The 24,269-nt window shown below is 42.9% G+C and overlaps 1 protein-coding gene across 1 annotated transcript in view; it reads right to left on the bottom strand.

Moving 5' to 3' along the window:
- LOC138165309 (ubiquitin carboxyl-terminal hydrolase 24) overlaps positions 1–24,269 on the bottom strand; it is a 151,574-nt gene that overhangs the window by 94,052 nt on the left and 33,253 nt on the right. The window contains exons 2-9 of the mRNA XM_069093492.1: positions 20,315–20,480; positions 16,345–16,412; positions 10,929–11,072; positions 8,624–8,746; positions 3,251–3,286; positions 2,719–2,784; positions 769–834; positions 289–363 (exon numbers count right to left, since the gene is read on the bottom strand). Coding sequence (XP_068949593.1) covers positions 289–363; positions 769–834; positions 2,719–2,784; positions 3,251–3,286; positions 8,624–8,746; positions 10,929–11,072; positions 16,345–16,412; positions 20,315–20,480 — 744 coding nt within the window. The remainder of the gene's footprint in view (positions 1–288; positions 364–768; positions 835–2,718; positions 2,785–3,250; positions 3,287–8,623; positions 8,747–10,928; positions 11,073–16,344; positions 16,413–20,314; positions 20,481–24,269) is intronic.

Raw genomic sequence — 24,269 nt, 5'->3', positions numbered from 1 at the left:
GTCTTCAGATAATATAAACCTGGCTATCGAAACAACGCCTCAAGACTTACCACAGAGCCGGATTAATTTCACTAATAGGAAAAATCAACACGTTCTTTTTAAAACAGAAAGAATAGACACAGATAGCACTTCCTGAGAAATCTATCTTCAGTCTCATGATCGGAGTGAACATGGAGATGACATTTCAAAAGTAAACATCAGTCAGTTGTGAAACCAGGGTTAAGTTTCAACTGCCCTGACATCCATCCACCTGCGCAGGGGGAAACTCCCCAGGGTCTCACGACTTACCTTGTCCTTCAGGTCCTTCTCTTCCACACTCTGCACGTACTTGATCATCTTGTGGATGACCGGATCGAGCATTGGCTGTGAAGAGAACAGCACAGCGGGATATACACACGCTCTCAATCAGGAAGGAACAGACCTAACCTGTCGGCTGCCTCTGACAGAAGAGGAGATGCCAGGGAACAGCCAGACACCACCATCCTTAGGTGTGGAACTTGGGAAAAGCCATTCAAACTCCGGGCTTCACTTTCCTCATATTAACTCACATGCAAAGGGACGAGGGGGACAAGTTCTTCAAATTAACCACATCCAAACGATCTAGTTTTCAAATTAATAAATAGGATTTAGGATCAGTTGCCCTTTGAATTGAGCACTCTTCTAAGAAACCCAAGAGCAGCTGCTTTATCGCTCTCAGGACTAGCATCCCTCCTTCTTAAGCATGCCGTCCTTTCTTGGCTCGTCTGGGTGTCCATGTGTTGGGTTTACCTGCACGACCGAGGAGTTGAGGTACTCTGCACACACCCCCAGAGGCTGGACTAGCGCAGAGACGGCCTGGAAGGAAGGACAGCAGACACTCAGAGATGAGGCGGGGCTCTCCTCCAGGAGGAAGAGACACTGCCCTGTGCTTTTCATTTTGTCTCACATAATTCCAGTTAAGACATGGAAACAAACTCACTGGGCACCACAGTCACTCCCTTTCAATTCTTATTAATGACAGACCAAACAAAAATGACAGCTGTCAGCCATGAAGGGAGCAGGATGAACGGCTGAGCTCAACTCTCCAAGCCCAGAGGACGGAAAGCTCATCAGCACATTCAGCAACTCGAGGGGAGCCCCAAGTTCCTCTACACTGGTTCACACATGAGGAGCTGAAATGTGAGGAGTGAAATGAATTCCGAGGTTTCGATGCCACCTCCTGCAGGAAGCCCTCCTGACTCTCCCAGCTGCAAATTTCTTCCCTTCTAAGGTGACCTTCCATCCACTCTGTGTTTTTCTTGTATGATCTAATTCATATGGGCTGTCTCACTCATTAGAATGTAAGCTTCTTGAGGACAGGGATTAATTTACACAGAACTAGAACTGTGACCTGAACATAAATCATACAGCTTTATTCACTAACAAACCACCCGCCAGATAAAAGTCCAGCTTGTAAGGCCCATCTCTTTACGTCTTCACTGCGTCAGGAATACCCACCCCTGTCCATCTAATACTCCAGGTTAATAACCTCAGCATTAAACTCGGTGCCTTGTTCTCCACACGTTCACACATTGTATTGGTTGCCTGATTTTGTCTTTTTCTACCTATCAGCAACCTCTGGCCTGATCAGACACTAACAATTCTAAGAAATAACAGATTATGGTGGCCACCAGAGTGTCCCAGTATGTGAGCCTTGCTCCCCACTCGCTACAGTGTGCACCCTCAGAACCCTGGGGTAACTTGTCTGTAAGGCAGGACATGAACGACCCAAGCAAGCAAAAGCAAGCCCCCCCCCAACCCTCTTTTAGAAAGTCTTTCCAGCACAGATATAAAACACACCGGCATGGCCAGACCGCTCACCCAGTCCCCAGAGCTGACAGTAACTTGGAAAAAACTGTTTAGATTCAGATGGGAAGGAAATCTGTAGCATTAACAAAAGAACAAAGGGAAACCTCTCCTCTTTAAGTTGCGCCTAAAGCCAGGGGCCTTTCTGCTCTTATCAGGAACTGTTTACAGCTCCCATCTTACACCCCCCCCCCACCCCCTGAAAGGCCTTCTGAAACGCTCCATGTCCCCAGAGCTGCGCCAGGCATACCTGTACATGTCCACCTATGTGTAATCTTTCTCTTAAGGGATAACTCTGTGATCCCTACAGGGACAGGAGACTTCTACAACCCTGTCTGAAAAGCTGGCATCTTGCCCTGACAGATAACCTCTGGTAAGGAAGAGCCAGGATCCCATAAGGCCACCCAAGTGGCTGTTAAGATAGTCTTGACTGTCCACGTGTGATTACTGATGTGTATTATAAGTGCATGCATGTGTGTTTATGAAAATGTGACAATCACAAAACACAAAACACCCAGGTTTGCATCTCAGCCCTGCCATGGACTCCTTATGTGATCTCCAACAAAGCACCAAGCCTTTCTGGGTCTGGATCAATCTCTACCCTTCATTACCCTTCAGTGGTTGCTGTGACCAATGAGAGAACAGATTCTAAAGTAATCACCAGACGCTCAAGGCAGGAAGCAAGCTAAAAATGCCACCAGATCACCCAACACATCCTGGACCCCCAACACACTTGAAGAGATTTCTGGGTGGACCTTGCAGAACTAGTTTATAAATGAACATCTCAAGTCAAACCTAAACTCCAAGAAACTGTTTCTTCACATAGACCAGTTCTTTACTGACTTTAAATGGAGGGAAGTTCTCCAAAGGAGTGTACGTAATGGCTTAACTTACCCCGAGTTCTATATCTTCTGAATGAAGTTTAGATTGAATTGCTGCAAATCCACCCAATTCACCAAACTAACAAGAAAACATGAACAAGTTAATTATTAGTATATTGCATTGGGAAGCACAGGACTTTAAGCCAACAGTTTATTAATTTGGTCTTTAGTAATTTGGCTTGAGAGTTTTGAGCACAAGAAAAGTTTTTAATTCTTAAATTCATTCATATAATTCAGTCATGTACTGGAGTATACATAAATTAAGGTGCTCAAGTCCTAGAACTGACAGTAATTTCACATAAACTGTTCACATCCAAACGGAGAGGAGATTTACAGCATTAACAAAAAGAGGAGAAAGGCCAGAGGGAACAGCACTCCACCTTCAGCTGTTTCACGTATCAAGATCTGATTTTCTTGTGAGGCTGCTCTTTTTAGAATAAAGACCTTCACTGCGTTTTAAAAATAAAAACGACTCCCTTCCCCCATCTCACCCCCTGCAAAAAAAAACAAACAAACCAAAACAACCCACAGTGAAAATTACTTACCCTATTAACCAAATCCACAAGCCATCCATGCGGTTCCTGTGAGAAAATGAAAAGCTAAATTAGACACACACACACACACACACACACACACACACACACCCACACACATACACACACCCCCACACACACACACACCCCCTCCCTTGTCTATCAAAATCTTCTTCCTGAATGTATGCCAGAGGTTCAGCTAGATGGCACCAGTCACATACATGGCAGATGACACAGGCATATCAGTTACTGCATTTGTAAAATCTATAAAGTTCATTAGAACGGAATCTTCTGTGGGTTTCAGCCATCACATAAGTACAGCTGACAAGAAATGCCAGGAGATGGTATTCGTGAGGTTTTTTGGTCTAATCTCTCTAGATAAGTGATATACAGAATTTGAGATTAAGCTTCTTTTCTAAATCTACTTTTCTAAGTTCTCATTCAGATATGCCATTTATCTTCTATTGGATTAAAAGGTCAGTGGTACCCCTCACCAAAAGTACCATTCTCTAGTTGTATTCCACTCATTTTTACAATTTAAAAATTATTTCTAATAAGAGCCCCCCAGTTAATTATGAAAATATTCAACTGAAGACAGGATATAAAAAGGTCATATAAGCAGCATCTAGATGAAACAGTACCAAGAGTTCACTGACCCGACTTTAATTTACTCTTCTTAGAAGCAAAAGAGATCTAACAATTTATTAAGTGGCTACATGTTTAAATAAGTGTGCTGGGAATTCTTTTATGTGTAAGAGCTTGAAAAGGCTCACTGAGGAAGGAGAGAAGAAAGGATAAGAAGCCAGAATCCAAGTGTGTTTATAAGAGACATATTTGAAACAGAAAGTCACACACAGAGTTAAAATACAGGGTTGGAGCAGAATCGATTACATTTTAGATGAAGTTAAAAAAAAAAGGCAGGGGTTGCAATCATGATCAAAGTAAAAGTAAAAGTAAAACCAGACCTAATTTGAAGAGATAAACAGGGAAATGAAATTTTGGTAAAATAAGGAACCACAGAGAATGAATTAAAATCAATACTGAACATACATAGTATCCGAATTTTGAACAGTAAAGTTAAACCAAGAAAATACAGAGACAAAACTATACTAGTAGGGGATCTTAATTTACCCCTTTAAGATCAAGATAAACTTAACCACAAAATAGATAAAAAAAAAAAATTAAGGACCCGAATAGAATTATAGAAAAGCTAGCTATATTAGCCCTCTGGAGAATGCTGAATGGGAGCTGAAAGGAGAATACCCATTCCTCAACTGTACATGGAGCCTTCACAAAAATAACTGTGTATCAGGGCATAAAAACCTCACAAATGCAGAAAAGCAGAAATGTTAAAGAGCGTCCTTCACAGACCATAATGCAGTAAAAAATTACATTCAATAAAGAGTCTCTGAAGTATAGACTAAAAATTAACAAGGAACTAAATAACCTATCCTGAAAAATTAGTGGGCTGAAGAACAAATCATAGAAACAATCAACAATTTCACTGAAGGTAATAAAAATGAGAAAACATGCCAAAATTTAAGCAGGACTTAGGGGAAAATTTATATCCCGAAATGCTTACTTCAAAAAAGAGAAAGAATAGATGAAGGAACTGGGCATGAAACTAAAAAAAACCTAGGGGGAAAATTTAAAAACCCCTAACTAAACAGAAAAATAGAAATCTTGAAAATAAAAAAATTAAAATAATAAGGTTGAAAATTAAGAAAAAAATTCCAAGTAAAAGTTGGAGCTATTTAAAAAAAATCAAATAAACCAAATTACCAATATTAAAAATGAAAAAAGTGAATTCACAAACAATAAAGAGAAAATAAAACCAATGATGTCATTTTCCCAAATATATTCCAATAAATCTGATAAACTAAATGAAATGAATGAATATTCACAAAAATGGAAATCTGCTTAAAAGATGAACAGAATATAAAATAGAATATTTAAATAATCCAATGTTAGAAAAACTGAGCAAACCATAAATGAGCTCCCTAATAAAAAAAATAAAACACTACCCCAAGACTAGAAGAACTTAATGAGAATTCTACCATTTAAAGAAGAAAAACTTTTTTGGGGAAAAAAAAAGGTAAAAAGGAGTCCTATCAAATTCTTTCTACAACACAAATATGGTCTAAAACAGGGAATGCCAAAATGGAGAAAACTACAGACCAATTTCCCTAATTAATATTGAAGAACCATACTAGCAAAGGTTATCACCAAGGTCAGGTACAGGGACAGGCTGGGTCTACCTACACCAGTCACACCATAAGCATAACGGGCCACATCCACAACAAAACAGCAAAAGCCACATCATTATTAACAGATGCAGAACAGGCATTTCTACATGTTAACCAACAAAACCTGGTAGAAAGAGAAACTCCATTGATTAACTACAGCCGGTGTAAGATACTTGGGATTCCACCTGCCAAGGCACACGGGAACTCCAGGAACACAATGACAAGATACTCTTCACATAAATAAAGGCGTCTAAACTGCTGCAGAATGTTAACTGCTTATGGGGAGACTGAACCAATATAAAAATGAGGATACAAAAGGAGAGAAAAGGCAGTCCCCGCCCTCGAGGAGCTTACAATCTAAGGGGGAAGAGACAACATGCAAACAAATACACACAAAGCAAGATACACAAGGGATCAACAGGAAATAATTCTAGAGCAAGAGCTGTAACTAAGAGGGCTGTTTTGGCTGAGGCTTGAAGGGAGGCCAGGGAGATCAGCAGTGAGAGCAGAGAGAGGGGGAGTCTTGTCTGCCGAGCAGCCAGGAGGCCAGGTCACTGGACTGAAGGATGTGTGGTGGGGAAGGAGGCGTATGAAGGCTGGGAAGGGAGGAGGGGGGCTAGGTTGTGAATCTGATCCTGGAGGCGACAGGACATTATAATGAGAACAATGGCAGTAAAAGTATAATGGATAAACTGCAGCGGGCTGAGTAGGGGAGTGACACAGGCAGATGGAGGATGGAGGACGGACAAGAGCAGGGCAGGGGGAACTGCCAAAGCTGCTGCAGTCATCCAGGTACAAGGTGGTGAGGGTCTGCACAGACATGGCAGCCTCAGGAAAATGAGGACGTAGCGAGAGATGCTGAAAGTCAACAGGCCTTGGCAACAGCTTGTATCGAGGGTGAGAGACCACAGGGAATCTGAACAAGGCTGTGAGCCCGAAGGTCCGGCGAAGGTGCTGCCCTCCAGGGAGGGTAACAGGGGAAAGGTAAGGAATTCCCTTTCAGAGAGGCTGAGGGGGGAACGCGGTTCTAGATTTCAAAAAAGAGAAGAGAATGGAGTCTGCACTCTAGTTACTCCTGTTCCAGAGTGCCCAACTCTTCAGGACCCCACGGGGTTTTCTTACGTTTGCCATTTCCTTCTCCAGAGGATTAAGGCAAATGGAGGTTGAGTGACTTACCCAGGGTCACACAGCTAGTAAGTGTCAAGAGGCCAAATCTGAATTCAGGTCTGACTTCCTGACTCCTAGCCCAGAGCTCTGCCCCTGATTTTACAGATGAGGGCAAAGGGCCCAGAGAGCTATTAACTGAGAGCACAAAGTCAGGCCCCAGGGAAGCCGCAGACCTCAAACTAAAACCAGGCCTCTGCACTCCAGCATCAGCAGATCCTTCCAATTCACTGTGCTGCTTATGTGGGGGAGAAAACAGGCCATTTTTCTGAAGCCTTTCTTGTTCAATGGAAGGGATTCTTATCCCACATTCATAGGAGCTAAAATGGTGGCTGCCTTCTAGTAGGTCTGTCCCCCCTCCCCCCCAGTTGTGTACTGTAGTTTTGCTAAGTAAAAACGACTTCCTATGAAGCCAAAATATTCTACTCAAACAAATGTAAGCATCAAAAACAAAAACAACAAAATGCTAAACTGTTCCAAATGTTTACCCACAGTGTAATGTGTATTTTCTTGTGTATCTTTGCTTTTATTAGACTGTTAAGCTTGTGAGCCTGCCATTTCTTCCACATTGTACAGACTTTACTAAAAAACAGCCCTGGGTCTGAAATGATCATAGATGGCATTTCTACATAGCTTAATGGTCTGCAAACCACCTTACATGCATTTATTTTCTCTGATCCCTCCAAAAGCACGGAGATTGGTAAAGACAACTACAGAAGGGATGCCCTGCTGCTAGGAGAGAAGGGTCTACATCACTCCAGAACTTCTACAGTGATTCTGTGGGTGAAAGAGCCAGCACTCAGGACTCCAGAATCAGCGCTATTTCTTTTTTGCTTTTTGTTGGGGTTAAGTTACTTGCCCAAGGTCACACAGGTAGTAAGTGTTAAGTGTCTGACGCCGGATTTGAACTCAGGTCCTCCTGACTCCAGGGCCGGTGCTCCAGTCACTGTGCCATCGAGCCACCCCATCAGTGTTATTTCTAACACAGCACTGATGCATCCTCAGAGTAAATGCTTCTGTGCTTATGCACTGATAACAAAATAGGATTACTGCCTTTCCTTGCAATCTGGAAAACCTGCACAAAATTTTTTGGCCCTCCCCTTGCAGCAGAGAAGAAGTCTGATTTTGTTTCTTTTATGGGGTGTTTACAGTACCTTACTGTAAAATTTGGTTAGATATTCTATAACACTATACATGTATTTTATGTATTTCTGAGTTTCTAAACTTTTTCTGTGTCATCGGCAGCTTCCGCAAAACTCCCCTAAAATTCCCATTCAATTTCCTATGCCAAGCTGCAATATATGAAAATCAGAATGGGGAAAGTTGCAATGCGGAAGGGATAACTGTATTAGAAGCAAACATGCGAGTATGTGTGTGTGAGAGAGAGAGAGAGAGAGACAGAGACCAGGTCCAGAGTAAGGAGTAATAGTGTAAAGCATCAAGAGATCTTGTTTTAAAGCCTCACAGTGGGAGGGTGAGGAAAGTACTTAAATGAAACATGGATTACTTATTTAATAATTCCAACTCCATCAGAAACAAATAGCGTCACTTTGCTAGGAACAATCATGAGGGCCAAATCCAGGCCAGTGCCTCTTTTGGTACAGCCTACAAACTAAAAACAATTTTAATATTATTAAGTTTTAAAAATAAAAATGCATTAAGATTGTTGAGCTTAAAAGAGGCTAGCACTGGGTAGGATTCAGCCCTCTGAACCAGACTCAGGTGACCATCACAGTTCTTTGATTCCACCAGTTAAATCAGATCAGACTCAATCTAGACGCCACCAGCCTCATATCTGGCAATCAAATAATCACATGAGATTTCAGACACTGTAAAATTCTTCACACACAATGTCACTCAAGAAGAAGGGGAAGAAAAATTGAATTCTTATGTTTTACTAAGTGTTTGCAATATAGAAAATTTCCTATCTTCCACTGCAATTGTCTATAATGAGATGAGAAAGACCTCAGCCTACCTTTTGGAAAGCAGATACAGGTGAGATGGCAAACATATTTCCTTCTCCAAAAATCTCAGCCCAATTTCTTTGAGATACTTTCATCCGGTTTTTAAAATGGTATTCATTATCAGGATTGAAAGCCTGGATATAAAGAAAACACAGAAACATGACTACTGCTTATTTCTATGGCAGCACATGTTGGATTTAGAGAAGAGGTTAAAACTATTTCCCTAGAAGGCCTACATTAGTGTAATTACTGCAAGAAAAGATAGGGAATTTATTTTCTGGCTACAACAAAAACATGAGGAATACAAACTCATGTAAATGTCTTTAATCTTTTCTATCTTCCTGTGTAGGTAGGAAGAGCAGAAGCCAAGAGGATCCAAAGTCTGGTTTCTACTATTGTTTAAAAAAAAAAAAAAGAGTGAGGGAACCAGACTCCGGATAGGAAATATCATATGGGAGTGGGAGGGAGAGATAGGAGCCGGCCTCCCTCCCTGCTGCCACTATGAGCCCAAGTGTCACTATCAAACTGTCAGTGTGTGTGTGTGTGTGTGTGTGTGTGTGTGTGACCACTAACCTTGGGAAGTAAGTGCTATTATTACCCACGCTGTACTGATGAGGAAACTGAGTCTAAGGAGAGTTTGGTGACTTGCCCCAGGTCCCCCAGCTGCTAAGTGTTTGAGGCACTCTGAATTCCACTAATCTACGCTCTGCACGTGCCACCAGCATCCTAGCTTGGCTCCTACAACACAGGAGAGGCTTCAAATACAGGCCACACAGAATCTGCCTTCAGGGTGCATCAGCCACCACAAGGCCGGGATGAAAAGGGTGGTTTGCTGGTTCATGGGCAGCGTCACCCACCAAGCTCCTGAGTTCACCAACCCAAAGGCCAGGCTGGTGAGCTGTGCTGGGAGTCTGTCCTGCTCTGATGGGTCCTAGTCTTAATAGGACTGACCCCTTTAGATACATTGGCCCAGGGGCTGCCAGCAATTTGTACCTCCACTGACCCCTTCCTGTGCTTAATTCTCCAATTTACCAACAGTAAATCGTTTTCATCACTACTGCTTGAATGCTAGGTTCCTTTCTATCTTCTTCATTTTACCCTTGATCTCCCCTATAGAATCTGGGGTGGCCATGGGACCTTCTTTCCCCTTTCCCCAAACCCGATGAAAGAAGCTCTCACAAAAGCTAGGTGCCAGCCCAACTGCCATCTTGCTTTTCTTCCCCCCTCCTACATTATGGGCTCCAAGATGGTGCAGTCCCATGTCCACAAAGGGCCAATAATGACCACAGCAGGAAACAGCTTTGTCTTAAATGAAGAACTGGACCCTTTGCCTTGCTGGTGGGGTCTGCCTTGGGTATGATCAAGGAAGCATGACATGCTCCAATGGGGGCAGAAGAGACAGAGACCATGCCTACAGGTCCAAAGTTGGCACTGACTGGACTTGGAGAGATCTTTCCCCCAGTTTCTCCCTCATGCTCCCTTTATGGGCTAGATTATTTTTTCTCTTAAGGACTATACCTTAAACCCAGATCACACTGGTTCTCATAGATTGGCCAACAAAAGGTCCCAGCCCAGGCCACACCTGGTCTTTGTTTGGCCCTGACTGACTCAGAGTGTGCAAATAGCAACCAGTCTCTGTTTTGGCTAAAAACCTCCATCTTCCCCTCCCAGACTGATTTCTTTTTGGCTAGGTAAGAGGCCATTCTCTGCCTCATTTCTTACCCAGCCTTAATCACTGAATGGGTGCTACTTCAGTCAAACAGACCTGGGAAAGATGTTGGCTCACAGAGGCCAAGGCCCCCACTGCATCGGGGGCTGTCTCCTGTTGCCCTGATCTGGACCTTGCCACTGGGCCCAGATGGAGAGAGTGAAGCTGATAACTTGCACAGCCCTCCCTCACTTACATCCAATTCCCTTGCAGGTCACGACATCAACTCCCCGGTACCATGGGTGTCCTCCAGAAGGAAGGACAAGCAGCCATCACCACCACCACCATCACGATGCCCTGTGGCTCCCCTCGCCTTCTCTCTGATTCCTTTTGAATTCTCTAATCATGGAGCTGATCCTACCTAATCTCAGGGACACCCAAAAAGTCCTCTTTGCCTCTGTGTGCTCAGAGTTTTGGACACCCGGCGCTACAGGCTTTACTGCTGACTTTCTGGTCATCTTCAATGCCTTGTTTACTCCCACTGCTTCTAGTCTCTGAAATCTGACTCCGTAGAGAGACCTAGAGAGCTTTCACTCTCTGCTTAGTTTGATTCAATCAGAAGGTATTTAAGAATCAAAGCTGAAGAACCACCGGCTGAGATACAGTACCATTGTGAGCACGCCCAGGAGACCGATGGGAACCGGGTCTTGCTTGACCCGCTCTGCAGCCAGATCAACCAACAGCATCAGCATGTTGTAGATGCCCTCGTGGATTTCTGTGCCCCACTTGTGAACTGCACTGGAAGTCAGTAACTGCAGGAAAAGAGAACACATTTTAGAGCTTAGCGTGAAGAGAAAGGCCATGCTTTCTACATGCAGGACTCACTAAATCCAGTGTGAGACGTGTGTGTGTGTGTGTGTGTGTATGTGATACTGACTCCATGGACACATGCTTTTTAACTGTGCACATTTCTCCTGCAATAATAACACTTGAAGGTTTGCAAAGCAATTTACAATCCTAACAAAAAACCCCACAGAAGCCAAGAGGAAATTTTAAATACAAAAAACCACAGGGACATGGGAGCCTGGGTAGGAAGGAAAGAGGTTTTTGCAGATCAGAGAGGGAACTATGCTCCCCTCTGCAAAGAAGGCTGGCCTGCTCCTCTACTTTTCTCTTAAGTAAGGAAATAAAAAACCATTGAGCTGTTTGTTTTAAATAAGAGGATTTCACTTATGAAATATTACTGAAGTCTTAATAATGTGTTTGATAAGATTTCTCTTCAGAAAGAAAACCATGAAACAGGAGTGACCCATGAATTACCGGATAACCAGAAATAATTACAATTAAGACCAAAAGTGTTTTTTCAAAGGCAAAACTCAGTTCCAAATTTTCCAAATATAAACTAAGCCACACTACTTGGTTAAAAAACATTTAAGATACAAGGATTTGATACGAATCAAAATGGGACTGTTTCACATGCAAATTTGGTATCAAAATATGTTCCTTCTTATTCCTAGAAAATTATGAATCTTGGGGCGGCCAGGTAGCACAGCGAGTAAGAGCACCGGCCCCAGTGTCGGGACGACCTGGGGATAGAATCTGGGCTCAGACACTTAGCACCCACCCAGAAACACCTGGCCGTGTAACCTTGAGAGCAAGTTACTTAACCCTGATTACTTTAAAAAAAAAAAAAAGAAAATTATGAATCTTAAGAACCTGAAAAAAATAGCATTTTTAAAAGAACCATTATATGCTGATGGATACATAGCCAGTGAGCCCCTGCCTATGTAAGCCCAAATGATGCATTTGCTCATGCTTCTCCAAGTGATGAGCCGGGGGACCTGAGGTGATGAGGGGGAAGGAAGCATGCAGCCATGTGAGGACACAGACCCACAACACACATGCATGACGATTTTTAAATGATCAGGAAGGAGGGATGGTCAAGGCCTTGTCTGCCCAGAGAAGCAGGAAGAATCAGGCCTGGACTAGGCTGGGAGAGGAATGTGGTGAAAGGGTCAGCAATGGTAGCAATGCCATCGACTCTGCCTGACACCAGCAAGGATGGCATCCCCACCTGGGACCACAAATGTCCATGCATTTCCTAATGTTCTCTTGCCCAAACAAGACATGCACAGGACGGGAGACAGTATGATCTCTATTAGAAGCAGCGTTGGGAATGAGGAAGGGGGCAGCACGGGCTCAGGAGTCAGATGACCTCGGCTCAAACCCCAATTTGATACTTACTACCTGGGCTGACCTTGGACAAGTCAAGTCATTTAACCTTTTGGGGCCTCAGTTTCCTCTTCTGTAAAAACAAGTAGGTTGGAGGAGATGATTTCTAAAAGTTTCAGAATCACAGAATTTCAGAGTTGGAAAGGACCTCTGTTTGGCATTTAAAGCCCTTCCCAACCTTCCTCCGACCTACCTTTCCAGACTTCTGATACCTAACTCCCGTCCGGCACTGCAGCCAAAGGCCCTCCTGAGGCGGCCACTCCATAAAGCCCATCTTTCATCTCCCCTCCTTGCAGGGCAGGCCGGGAAGGTTTCTCTCTCCACAGCTGTCCCTTCTGATCCCGAGTTTCCTTCATGGCTCAACCTCTGCAAGCTACCCCCTGCCCCACCTCCAGCCACTATTCTCTGCTTCTTTTGGATACACTTGGTACATGGTCTTTCCCCATACACAACATAATCTCTCAGAGGGCAGGGACCGTCTGGCTGCCGTGGAACAGGTGACCTCAGAGGCCACAGAGTCCGACAGTATCTGAGAAAGGGCCCTCCCTGCCACCTACCTAACCTGACTGAAGGGGAAATCTGCTAGTGCCTGAAGCGGCCTTTCTTCTACGACTGAAGAACCGCCAAGTGTTCAGTCAGTGAACACTTCTTAAGCACCTATCCTGCGGCAGGTACTATGTGAAGTACAAGGGAGGCAAATGCGTACACAAAAGGAAGCAGGGCTGGGGAGGCGAAGGTGGGGGAAGGCACCTCGCTCAGGGCACACCTGCCCCGACCGTTCCTCCTTCATCTTTCCCCATTTCCCACCTGACGGGCCTCCCCCCTCGCTCTGCTCTAGCCTAGCCGTCCACCGGAAGCTGAGGCCCGTCACTACCTGGCTCGCCTTCCCCTGCTTACATGTGGCCCCCACACCTCCACGGCACAATTCCTAAGTGACACTTTCTGGCTACTGGACTGGAGGATGGAGGCTGCAGAAGAGTCTGCTCCTCCCCTCCCTGGATTCTGCCAGGGCAAAGGGGCTTCTAGCACATCCTATGTTCCTGTCACATTCCCAAGGCAGGGTACTCCTGATTCAATATGACATCCTGACACTGCTCGCTTCATGGGGGTCAGACTCCTTGAAGGAGCCTGACTTTCTTCTGGGTGTTGAGATGACCGTCAGACAAAGTGGCCTCTGACCTTCCCTTCTTCCATCTCTTGCCCTGCAGCTGGGGAAGCAGCAGGAGCCCGGAGACTGCCAGAGTCTTGGTGCTTCTCCCTCTGGGCTCTCTCCAGGGCCCTGCTGCCAGGCTGTGTCCGGCTGGCTTGGCACTGAGCTGGAACAGAGCTCGGGGGTGGCTCTTCCTCTCTCTCACCCCTGGGGTGGGGGGTTAAGAAACCACCTCAATTCCAGGCATAGCCCATTGGATTTGGGATTTATCCACTGTCATCTGCTGTAATCCTCTCTACAGAAGTAACCCTGTGTTTTATTTGTGGAGGATTACTATGCAGGAATCAAGCTGCCTTATAACTATGTATGTTAAGCCAAGGATGTCCCTTACGGTCCATGTGAGCCCACCTCTGACTAGGCTGGCAAGTTCATTACTGAGCCAAGAATTTCCTTCCCTGGGGATGATCCTTCTCAAAGGTACGCTGTGGATTTAGCCTGGTGAGGGCACTTCGATCCTGGGCACCACAGCACCCCAGCAGACTCCACAGCTGAAGCTGTGGGGGCTTCGCCCCATCCAGCAGGTTCATTGCCAGTGTTCTGAGCAGGGCAGAAAAGAGAGGGAGCGAACATTCCACCTCTGTTCTTAGACACGAGGCCTCCTTTCTTAAGAGGACCCAAGACCCCATTTGATTTTATGCTTCTCACAGCTGTCAATTGTGCTTACTCTCAAAACTCCAAGATCTTTTTCTCTGACAAGTTATTGTCTGACCTTCGTCCCCTATCTTATATCTGTAAAACTGTTTTCCTGAACGCAAGTGTAAGACTTAATATTTACACCTGTTAAATTTAACACTACAAGATACATACAAGATTTGGTACAAATCAAAACAATACTTGGAGCAATCTTCATTGGTGGAATGAATTTCCTCATCAGGAGTTCTCTATACCAATAAAATCAAAAGATCCAAATTTTTAAAAGAGGAAGAGGAAAAAAAAGTCATTTTGGTATACTGTCCTGGTATGTCACAATCTTTCTGAATTCTTTCTCTGTCCCACACTATTAACAACAGGTCCCTGCTTTGTATCACTTGTCTGAAATCCTATGGTTCAATAATCTCTAAAACCTTCCTTTCTTTGAAGTCCTATGATCCTCTATTTAAGTTTAATTTTTTAAATGAGTTTAATTTTTCTTTGGCATTATTAATAATATATTTATGACTACAGTCCCTCATTACTACTACTATACTGTAGAATATATCTACAATAAAATTAGCAACATTTTTGTTCACAATTCAAAAAAGGTACTTTAAAAGATATTACTGTCCTTTATTTAATGGATTTCATTCATACATGTATAGAGACTTACATGTATACCTAGATGTACTATATCCAAACATTAAAAAATTGGCTCATCAAGAAAAAAATCCAGACTAGATAGGTGTCATCTATCAAATACTGGAGGAAAAAACTGACTTCTGAGCTTTCTAAAGCAGTAATGCTATTTTTTAAATCACAAAAGTCAAATTTAAACATCAGTTCACTTTTAAAATTTACTTCATTATTTCTTAAGCCCTAAGATAAGCGTGTTTTTTTTTTAAAGGATGGTAACAGAATGGCTCGTCTCATTTTTTTATCTTTGTGTTTCTAGATGGAAGCCTGTACAGAGGCATTAACAATTACTTGTGGAATCGAACAGCATAACCCAGCTTGGTGAAAAAAGAAAGCTTTCACATTTTTAACCCACTCGGGAGTACAAAGAATCACCATGCCAGAAGCCACGGTCAGGTAAATCTTGGCTAAAAAAAGTCAGAAGGTGCTGAAGAATGATTGAGAATCCAGGTGGGAAACTGTAAGGAAAGGGTCCAGAGCAGAGGTGCCTGTGATCAGCAGGGTCAAACTCAAACAGATACAGCAGCAACTGAAGGGCACACGAGGATCCCTGAGGGCCACACACTGACTCTGTCTGCAGATTTCTTTTCTAATGATTTCTTTATCTCGTTCAGTATCTCCCAATTACACTTACACCGGACCCCACCATGTCCGAGGGCTCTGTCCTGGGCCAAGTGCAGCCCGCGTATTTGACACTTCTGTCCCAGATAATATAAAAAGAGTTGGTATCTTGGATCTTCAAGATGAAAACTCAGAGATGCTCAGATTCCAACCTACTCTTTCTATACGTAAGCCAAGTGAGGCCAGAGAAGCAGTGACTTGTCCAAGGTTACACAGAAGTAAGTAAAGCAGAGGCCGGAGCCTGTGTCTTCTGGCTCTTAAGTGAGCGCTTTATTACAGTCGCATAACTTTGAAAGCTGAAGAGATTTCATTTAACCCGATTTTCAATGGCCTAACCAGAGTTTTTTCCTCTCTTAGCAAAAGAGAGATAAGCACACAGCTGCTTTTATGAATAATCACTTCCAAAATGCCATAATATGGAACACAACTGTAATGCAATAATTGTTGAGTATTCTTAGCTCTGTACTCCTCTCCACCAGCCAGAGTGGTAGAGCCCAGTTATATTAAAATGAGCCCAAAGAGAACATGCTAATAGAGAGCTATCAAGGGAAATAAACCACCACATTAAAAGCCAGAAACTCACTGTACTTTTTTCAAATAAGAGGTTTTATTGGTTAAATGGGGTGGAAAACTTTCATGAAATGGTCTTTTATAATTACAAACCCAGAAGTGAATTACAGTATTTTACTTACCTTTTTAAATGCTTCTGGCATACACCGCTCCACAAATCTTTTACAATTTTCATCAGACTCAGAAAGACCTTAGTAAAAACAAGAGAGGGGTATCCTACATGTCAAATGTAGAGGAAGACACAGAACATGATAAAATCCAACCAAAAGATTGAGGCAATAGCTTCTTTGGGATTTAAGTTTACTATGGCTATCTAACAGGCCACTAAAAGATCAAAATATGTTTATATAAACAACCATGGCATTAATACTAACAATTTTTTTTTTCTTTTTGGAGGGCAATTGGGGTTGTGACTTGCCCAAGGTCACATTGCTAAGTTTTGTGTGTGTGTGTGTGTGTGTGTGTGTGTGTGTGTGTGTGTGTGTGTGTTAAGTGTCTGAGGCTGGATTTGAACTCAGGTCCTCCTGACTCCAAGGCCGGTGCTCTACTCACTGCACCACCTAGCTGCTCCAACAAATCTTTTTTTCATTATATTATATAGTAAAATGAAACATTCTAAATAATGTCTATATTGAAATAATTTCTTTTCACAAAGATAAATTTATGAGAAAAGAATCAGTCTTAAAACTGGCACATATCTCAGAAATACCTCACCCAATCTCAAACTGAGTTCCAGAAAGATGAGGCTTTGAAGCTGCTCAAAGAGAAACAGACCTGGAATTAGAATCCAGCCTCCTGACTCCAAATTCAATGAGCATTCCAATACATCACAGCTAAAAAACCAGTAGAGGAAGTGAAAACCTTCCCTTTAAATTCATCAATGTCTTTATTAGCTGAAAACCCTGTTCAGAATATTTTAAACTGTTTCCTTTCTCCTCCAAGCACTCAAAACTGCAAACTCTTCTAACTCAGTGGAAAGCAAAGAATGAATTCACAGGAGCATGACTTCCTGAGGCTTTCCAAACTTTAGGAATCAATAAAGGAAAATTAACTGAGGTTTCTCATATAGTACTATTTATCCAGCACTATTCATTATACTTGCAGAGTAAACTATATATAAATTGCAAATATTTAGATGGTGGAACAACAGATATGTAGTAAAAAATTAAATTGCCATGATATAATTTAATTGCCAATAATTCACTTTAACATAACATAACAAGCACCTACTTAATGTGCACATTATCAACCACCTGGACAGAGAAGAAAAACATTGAGTTCAAGAAACCATAATTTTGCACCTTTAAAAACAATGGGCTGCCCTCCATTTTGCACTGTGTAACTCAAAGGGGTGGATTTTATCCTTTGTAATCTCTAAATATAATTTTTTTAAAATTGTGATCAATTTAAGAAAAGAAATGTATCATAATCCCAGCAAAGGGAGCACAACGGAATCTTCAACTATGCAGACACATCCAGTGAAACGCTCTTCCTTCCAAAAAGTCTAATAACTTCTTTCTCAATGTCAAATGGTGACATAAATAAGAAAGGAAAATTCTGTTCAGGATATCTGATTCTCACTAATAAAAAGAAATTGATCGCTGAGTAATAATAATGGATACTTTGAAGGAAAAGCGATTACTCAGTCTTAGAATTTATGGTAGAAAAGGAAATTTGGAACTAGTCAAACATGGAATGTGACTTTGGGGAGAACAGATATGGTAAGACAGCTGGGATTTCATGGGAAATCTTAGGGATCTCTTTTAGAGGGGAAGTCAGCCAAAGAGGTGGGGGAAACCCTCCAGGAGAAAACTCTGGAGAAGCAAAGGTAAACAGTTCTCAAGTAGGAATAGAGTCAGTTAGTGGTCTGAAGAGGCCAACGTGCTTGCAGAGAACATGCTAGCAAAAAAGATGATGTCATGTGCAGACAAGAAACAAAGGTGTGTAAGAGGATGGTGAGGAATGTGCCGGGGGTCGGTGAAGGAAGAAGCAGGCCTGGTAGGTGGGCAACAACAAAGGGGGTGTGTGTGTGTGTCTGTTTAGGCCACACTGAAGGGCAGGGAAGGAGGGCAAGGCTTCTGGACAGATGGGAAGATAGAGAAGACGTCATGGGCTCCAGAAACTCCACTGGAGGAGGGGCCAAGCATGGCCATCTCTGAGCTGCCCACTTAACGCACTACTTTGGACTTCTGATTTCTCACCTGTGCCCTCATCCAGGACCTTCCTCTGTACCCAGCCCCCTGCTCCTACCCACTTTTCAGCTTTCTTCTCTGTGTTGTCTCCCTCCATTAGACTGTATGATCCTTGAGGGCAGGGAATGCCTTTTTTGGTTTCTATATCCCCAGTGGGTAGCACAGGGTCTGACACAATAGGTGCTCAATAAATGTTTACTGGTTTGTGTTTTTTAAAGCCCTCATTCTATGGCCAGACTGGTGATGAACCTCCTAAATCCTACCTTGGATGCTTCTCAGGGCCAAGCCAAGGCAGGGCTCACCCACTCTGAGACCTGTGGAACCTGGCACCCTAAGGACAGGGACGACTTCCAGAAGCCAGGGGCCACTGCCACAGCATTATAAGGCTACAGAACAGGACTCCATGCTTCCATGAAAACAACAAAGCTACAAGACTGTCCTCAGTCCAAGCCTGAACTTCACACTTGCAGAGTAGAAGTGGACAACAGCAGAAAGGGAAAAGAAAATGCTAAGAACCCTAAAGTTCTTCATTCCAATCACTAGTAATCTTGATGTGATCTTTGCCCTGCAGGAGAGAATAAACAGACTGCCAGAGAAATCCTGATGAACGAGGATGGAAAACAGAGAGAGGCTGCAGCCAAATCCTACCAACGACGACAACAACAAAATCTTTTCTATGGGGCATGATCGTAGCCTCGTGTGGTTTCAAGATGCATGCGGGAACAAAGTAGGAATGGAGCACAGAAACGAATGAGGATATGCAGCTGAACAGCACTGGAAAAACTGACCGCGCCCCAATTTTCTGATGCCTCAAAAGCTTGTCATTCGTATAACAGAAAAACATACGGCTGAGTGGGACAACGTATAAGAGTTCTTCCGCAGCTGGGAGTCAGGAAGACCTGAGGTTTTAATAAGCTGTGTGACCCTGGGCAAGTCATAATCTCTCTCATGAGATATCCTCAATAAAATGTACAGGAAATTCAAATACCAGTTGAATGAACAAATCTTACAGCACAGAATCACATAATTTGAGAGCAAGAGAGAAGCACAGGGCTCCCCGAGTCTCCTCACTTGATTCTGTAGATAATAAGTGTGCTGCCACATCTATGCAGCACCTTATCATGTATTAAGCATCTTGTCTGTAACAGGAAGAATCAGGCAGAGGCAAGGTGGCTTACTTAAGGCTGAAAAGCCAGCTGCCGGAAGCCCTGGAGTGAGAGCCTACCCAAGCCACACCAGGCCTGGCATCAGGAGCCCATCTGCAGGCCTCAGAAGCCCATCTGCAGGCCTCAGACATGTACTAGCTGTGTGACCTTGGGCAAGTCACTTAACCTCTGTGGGCCTCAGTTTCCTCAACTGTCAAATGGGGATGACAGCAGCCCTTACCTTGGAAGACTGTTGTAAGGATTAAATGAGATACTACTTGTATCCCTACACACGCTTATCCTGCCCCTCCCCTCCTTTCCCTTCCCAGTCAGGTACAGGCCAGTCAGGCTAGCTGAGGAAGGGTCACACCACAACTCAACCACCACCTTCTCTCAGAGCCTGATGGAGACAGTCTGCGCACATAAGCCTAGAGCCTCACAGATACCCATCTTGTGTCCAATTCAGTCCTTGCAGCCATCACCCAAGGGAGCAACCACCTGGTCCTGCCTCTACCAGGGCCAGAGCCCAGCCTCCCCAAGAACCCCCCAAATGAAGCTCTCCCCACCAGAGACCAGCCGCCAGATAAAGAGACGGCTTTGTATCGATGTAAATATTATCCAAGAAGACCCGTGACCAGCTGCCTTGTGGCTGAATCCCAAGGACCCCAGCCCTTGCTTTTCTGACCTGCTCTTCTACTGGAATCTTTATATATCACAAGGTAAGTCTCCCCTTCACCCACATAGGAAAAACTCACCCAGCCTTGCGAGTCGGGCAGAAGCTATCAGGCATTTTCCCAGTGATTCTTCCCGTTTGTAAGGGATAGACCAATGGTCAGTCAAAACGCGGCTTTCCAGTTCATATAAGTTGGTTGTAGGAAACTCAATATTGTCTCCAGAGCAGTTGCCATTTTCATCATTCTTCTGTGAAAATAAGGTTAAAAGAAAAAAAGTTTTATTAAAGCAAATGAAAAATTCAAATTTTAACTATACTGTATATTATTTAACTTCCAAAATAAATGACAAAAAAATGTTAAAGAGGTATTTGTGAATTTTAGAAATTTCATTATTCCTCAAAGTAGTCACTAAGGTTTGGATTACCATTAAAGCAGTTAAGGTCATTAAGTGTTTTTTCAAAACAATTCTCCACTATGCTGGTTCATAATATGTAAAACTTTCAATACCCATGGCAGTTCCTTTGAAAATCTAAGCAAGGGTTTCCAATTTCATTACAAGTCACAAAATTTCAGAGCTGGAATGAACAGAAGAAGCCATCTAGTCTAGCCTGTGCTGAAAGAAATGTCCACTTGAGCTTGAAGAGTACTGGCCATCCAGGCTCTGCTGAAAGACTTCCCATGAGGCAGAGATGGCCACGGCTGCTGACACAGACCATTCACATTTATCTCTAGACCACCTTCCTGCCAGGGTCCAGGTTTCACCCTGTGGTGCCAAACATAACCCATGGAATCTGGCTTTCAAATCCTGGCTCTCTAGACCTCCCTGAGTGTTCCAGGCTCAACACTCACAGCTCCTGCAAGCAATCTTCATGTGGCACAGCCTGGAGGCCCCAGCCACAATGATTTTCCTAAAAAGGTTTTTTTTTTTTCCCTTTTGTAAATTGTCTCTATTTTTTTTTCCTTTCTATAACAATTTTATTTAAAGTTTTGAGTTCCAAATTTTATCCTTCCCTCTCCTCCCAGTAAGCAATCGAATATAGGTTACACATGTGGAATTATGTAAACATTTCCATATTAGTCATTTTGTATAAGAAGATTCAAAGAAAAAAATGAAAGTGAAAACTGTCATGTTTCAGCATGTATTCAATCAGTATCAGCTTTTTCTCAGGAGGCAAACAGTACATATGCTTCTTCATGAATCCTTTGGGCTTGTCTTAGATGATCGCATTGCGGAGAACAGCTAGGTCATTCATGAACAATAGTGCTGCTACTGTGTACAACGTTCTCCTGGTTCTTTTCACAGAAGTAAGTTTTTGCAGGTTTTTCTGAAATCAACCTGCTCACCCTCTCATATTACACAATTAATATTCCATTACAATCATAAGCCGCACCTTGTTTAGCCATTCCCCAATGGATGGGCACCCCTTTGATTTCTAATTCATGGTCACCACAAAAACACTGCTACAAATATTTTTGTACAAATTAAGTCCTTTTCCCTTCCTTTGGCTGTCTCTGGGATATAGACCTAACAATGGTATTGCTGGACCAAAGGGTCTGCACAGCTTTATAGCCCTTCGGGCATGGTTTCAAATTGCTTGCTAGAATGGCAGGATCAGTTCACAACTCTACCAACAGAGCACCCGTTTTCCCACATCCCCTCCAATATCCAACTTTCCCCGTTTTTGTCATATTAGCCACTCTCATAGGTATGCGGTGGTATCTCAAGAGTTGTTTTAATTTGCGTATTTGAGAAGGCTTTCTTAACTTAGCAACCTTCTTTTTGAACTGTGATGCCCAGAGCAGAACATCGTACTCCAAATGTAGACTGACTGAGGCAAGAATACAGGGGGAATATTGCCTCCTAAGGTCCCTAGCTCTCTCTGCTGTGCTATCTAATTAGTTGTTGAGCAGGGTGGAAATGATAAGAAGGGTTGGCTTTGAAATGATAAAGCTAGAGTGGCAGGACTGACGATAAATAATCCTGTAAATCAAGGGAATGAGCTTCAATTAATAGAACGGACGTTATTTACAAACATCTTCAGAAATGCATTTGCTAAAAGCAGAAGGATCAGAACTGGATCCGTCATTTCAAGGGCACAGGGAACTCAGGTAAAATGACTCCCTCACACTTGCGCAGTGTTGGGATCCGATGCTAGCCCTCTACCCCTTACACTACACCACCTTGCCAAAAGGTTTCTTAAGAACATTTCCTTGTATTATCTGTATGATAACAACAGCAACAACAGGCAGGACTTAGAGTCATGACAACAGTAACAGCACCTCAGTACCAGGCACTGTGCTAAGGGCTTTACAAATATCACCTCCTTGGAAGGCAGGCACTATTATCCTTCATTCTATAACTGAGGAGACAGAGGAAGGCAGAAGTCAAGTGACTTGCCAGCCAGTAAGAGTCTAAGGCAGAATTTTAACTCGGGTCTTCCTGACTCCAGACCCAGCACTCTAGCCACTGTACCACCTGGCTATGGAGAATCCCACAGGCATATTCCCAGGAGAGAAATATTGTACCGTTCTAGTAATTTAAGATGAATTATTTCCTCAAGCAATGCAAACCTTATTTAAAAAAAAGTATCTTGAGATAAATCCACAGATAAAGAATTTGGAATTATTCCCAAATACTTAACATGACAGACATTTCAAATTATGGAACTACAATCTAACTTCAGAACATGATCTAAATGATCTGTAAGATGTATGAATGGTTGATTCCTTAAAAAGAACTAAGTGCTAGAAGAGGTAGTTAATGAAATAGAGGGAGAAACGTCAGTATAATGGAATGATGAGGCAGCCTGTAATTAATTAACTTTGTCCATATAGTATCTTTCAAGTGCTAAACAACTGGACCCTTCTGCCACTAATAGCCCCTGAATCTGAGTGTCCTTTTTTGTTCCTTAAAAATCTTGATCTTTTAATCTGTGTTAAGTCAAGACAGATAAAATATCTACTGAAATTTACCTAAAAATGGCACATCAGCCGTAACCAAGTATGCAAATACATAAAAAGGAGATGACTTTAGTAGAATATTACATAGAATTTTTAACAAACTATTTGATTTTTTATCAACCACTAAAAAGTACTCAAAGTGAAGTTTTCTTAAAGTGGCACCAGAATGGCAAAGGTGATGATGTCCCTCATTCACAAGTTACTGGCACTGGCAGCACCAAACTCCACATTGCCTAAGAGGGCTTCTGTTAGCTGACATTTTCCAGAGTCGGCATAATGCAGCTACTATTCACTTATGAAGTCAACAGGTATTTTGGATGTCCTAAAGATGGCGAGGTAGCTAGAAGTGCATGCAATTTCATTCTGTTCTTGTGTATTCTAGGATCTCTGTGTCAATAGCAAGGATTTTTTTGTTTTGGTCCAAAGGTAAGATTCCATCTCTACAGAACTTCACAAGGAAATATCTCTGTACTTGACAGTCTTAAAAATGAACATACACTTCAAAAACACATCCTCAGGACTTTGCTACTAGGCAGTAAGTCAGTCAGTCAGCAAGACTGATTGAGCATTTCTGGGAATTGAAAGAAACACAAAAACAAAATCCTTGCCCTCAAGAAGCTCACATTCTCTGATAGGAGAGACTGGATACATACAGTCCTGCTCATACAAGATGCAGATATATACAGAGTGTCCAAAGGAAATAATTTCAGATTGGCAGTGGAGGCCTGGGAATGGCCTTCTGAAGGGGGATCGGAGTGGTTGAAGGAACCTAAAAGATAGAAGCAAACGTAAAGAGGAAAATCATTCCACAAGTAGAAGATCAGACAGTGAAAAGCACAGAACTGGAAGATGGAGTTTATGTAAGAGAGACAGCAAGGATGCCAACACTGCTGGGTCATCTGTAAGAAGACTGGGAAGGGTTTTAAAAGCCAGAGGTTTTTTTTATTTGATCCTGGAGGCAACAGGGGGCCACTGAAATCTAGCAAACAGTCAGTAGTGGTGATTTGAAGGTCACTTTGACAACTGAAGGACAGACTAGAGTGGGGAAAGGCACCAATCAGAAGGCTACTGCAGT

The sequence above is a fragment of the Petaurus breviceps genome, unplaced genomic scaffold (genome assembly GCF_028583685.1).
Source record: "Petaurus breviceps papuanus isolate PSGF00001 unplaced genomic scaffold, PetGlider_PUasm1.0 208, whole genome shotgun sequence".
Lineage (NCBI taxonomy): Eukaryota > Metazoa > Chordata > Mammalia > Diprotodontia > Petauridae > Petaurus > Petaurus breviceps.
The sequence above is the reverse complement of the archived record's forward strand: the minus strand, read 5'-3'. Positions and strand labels throughout refer to the sequence as shown.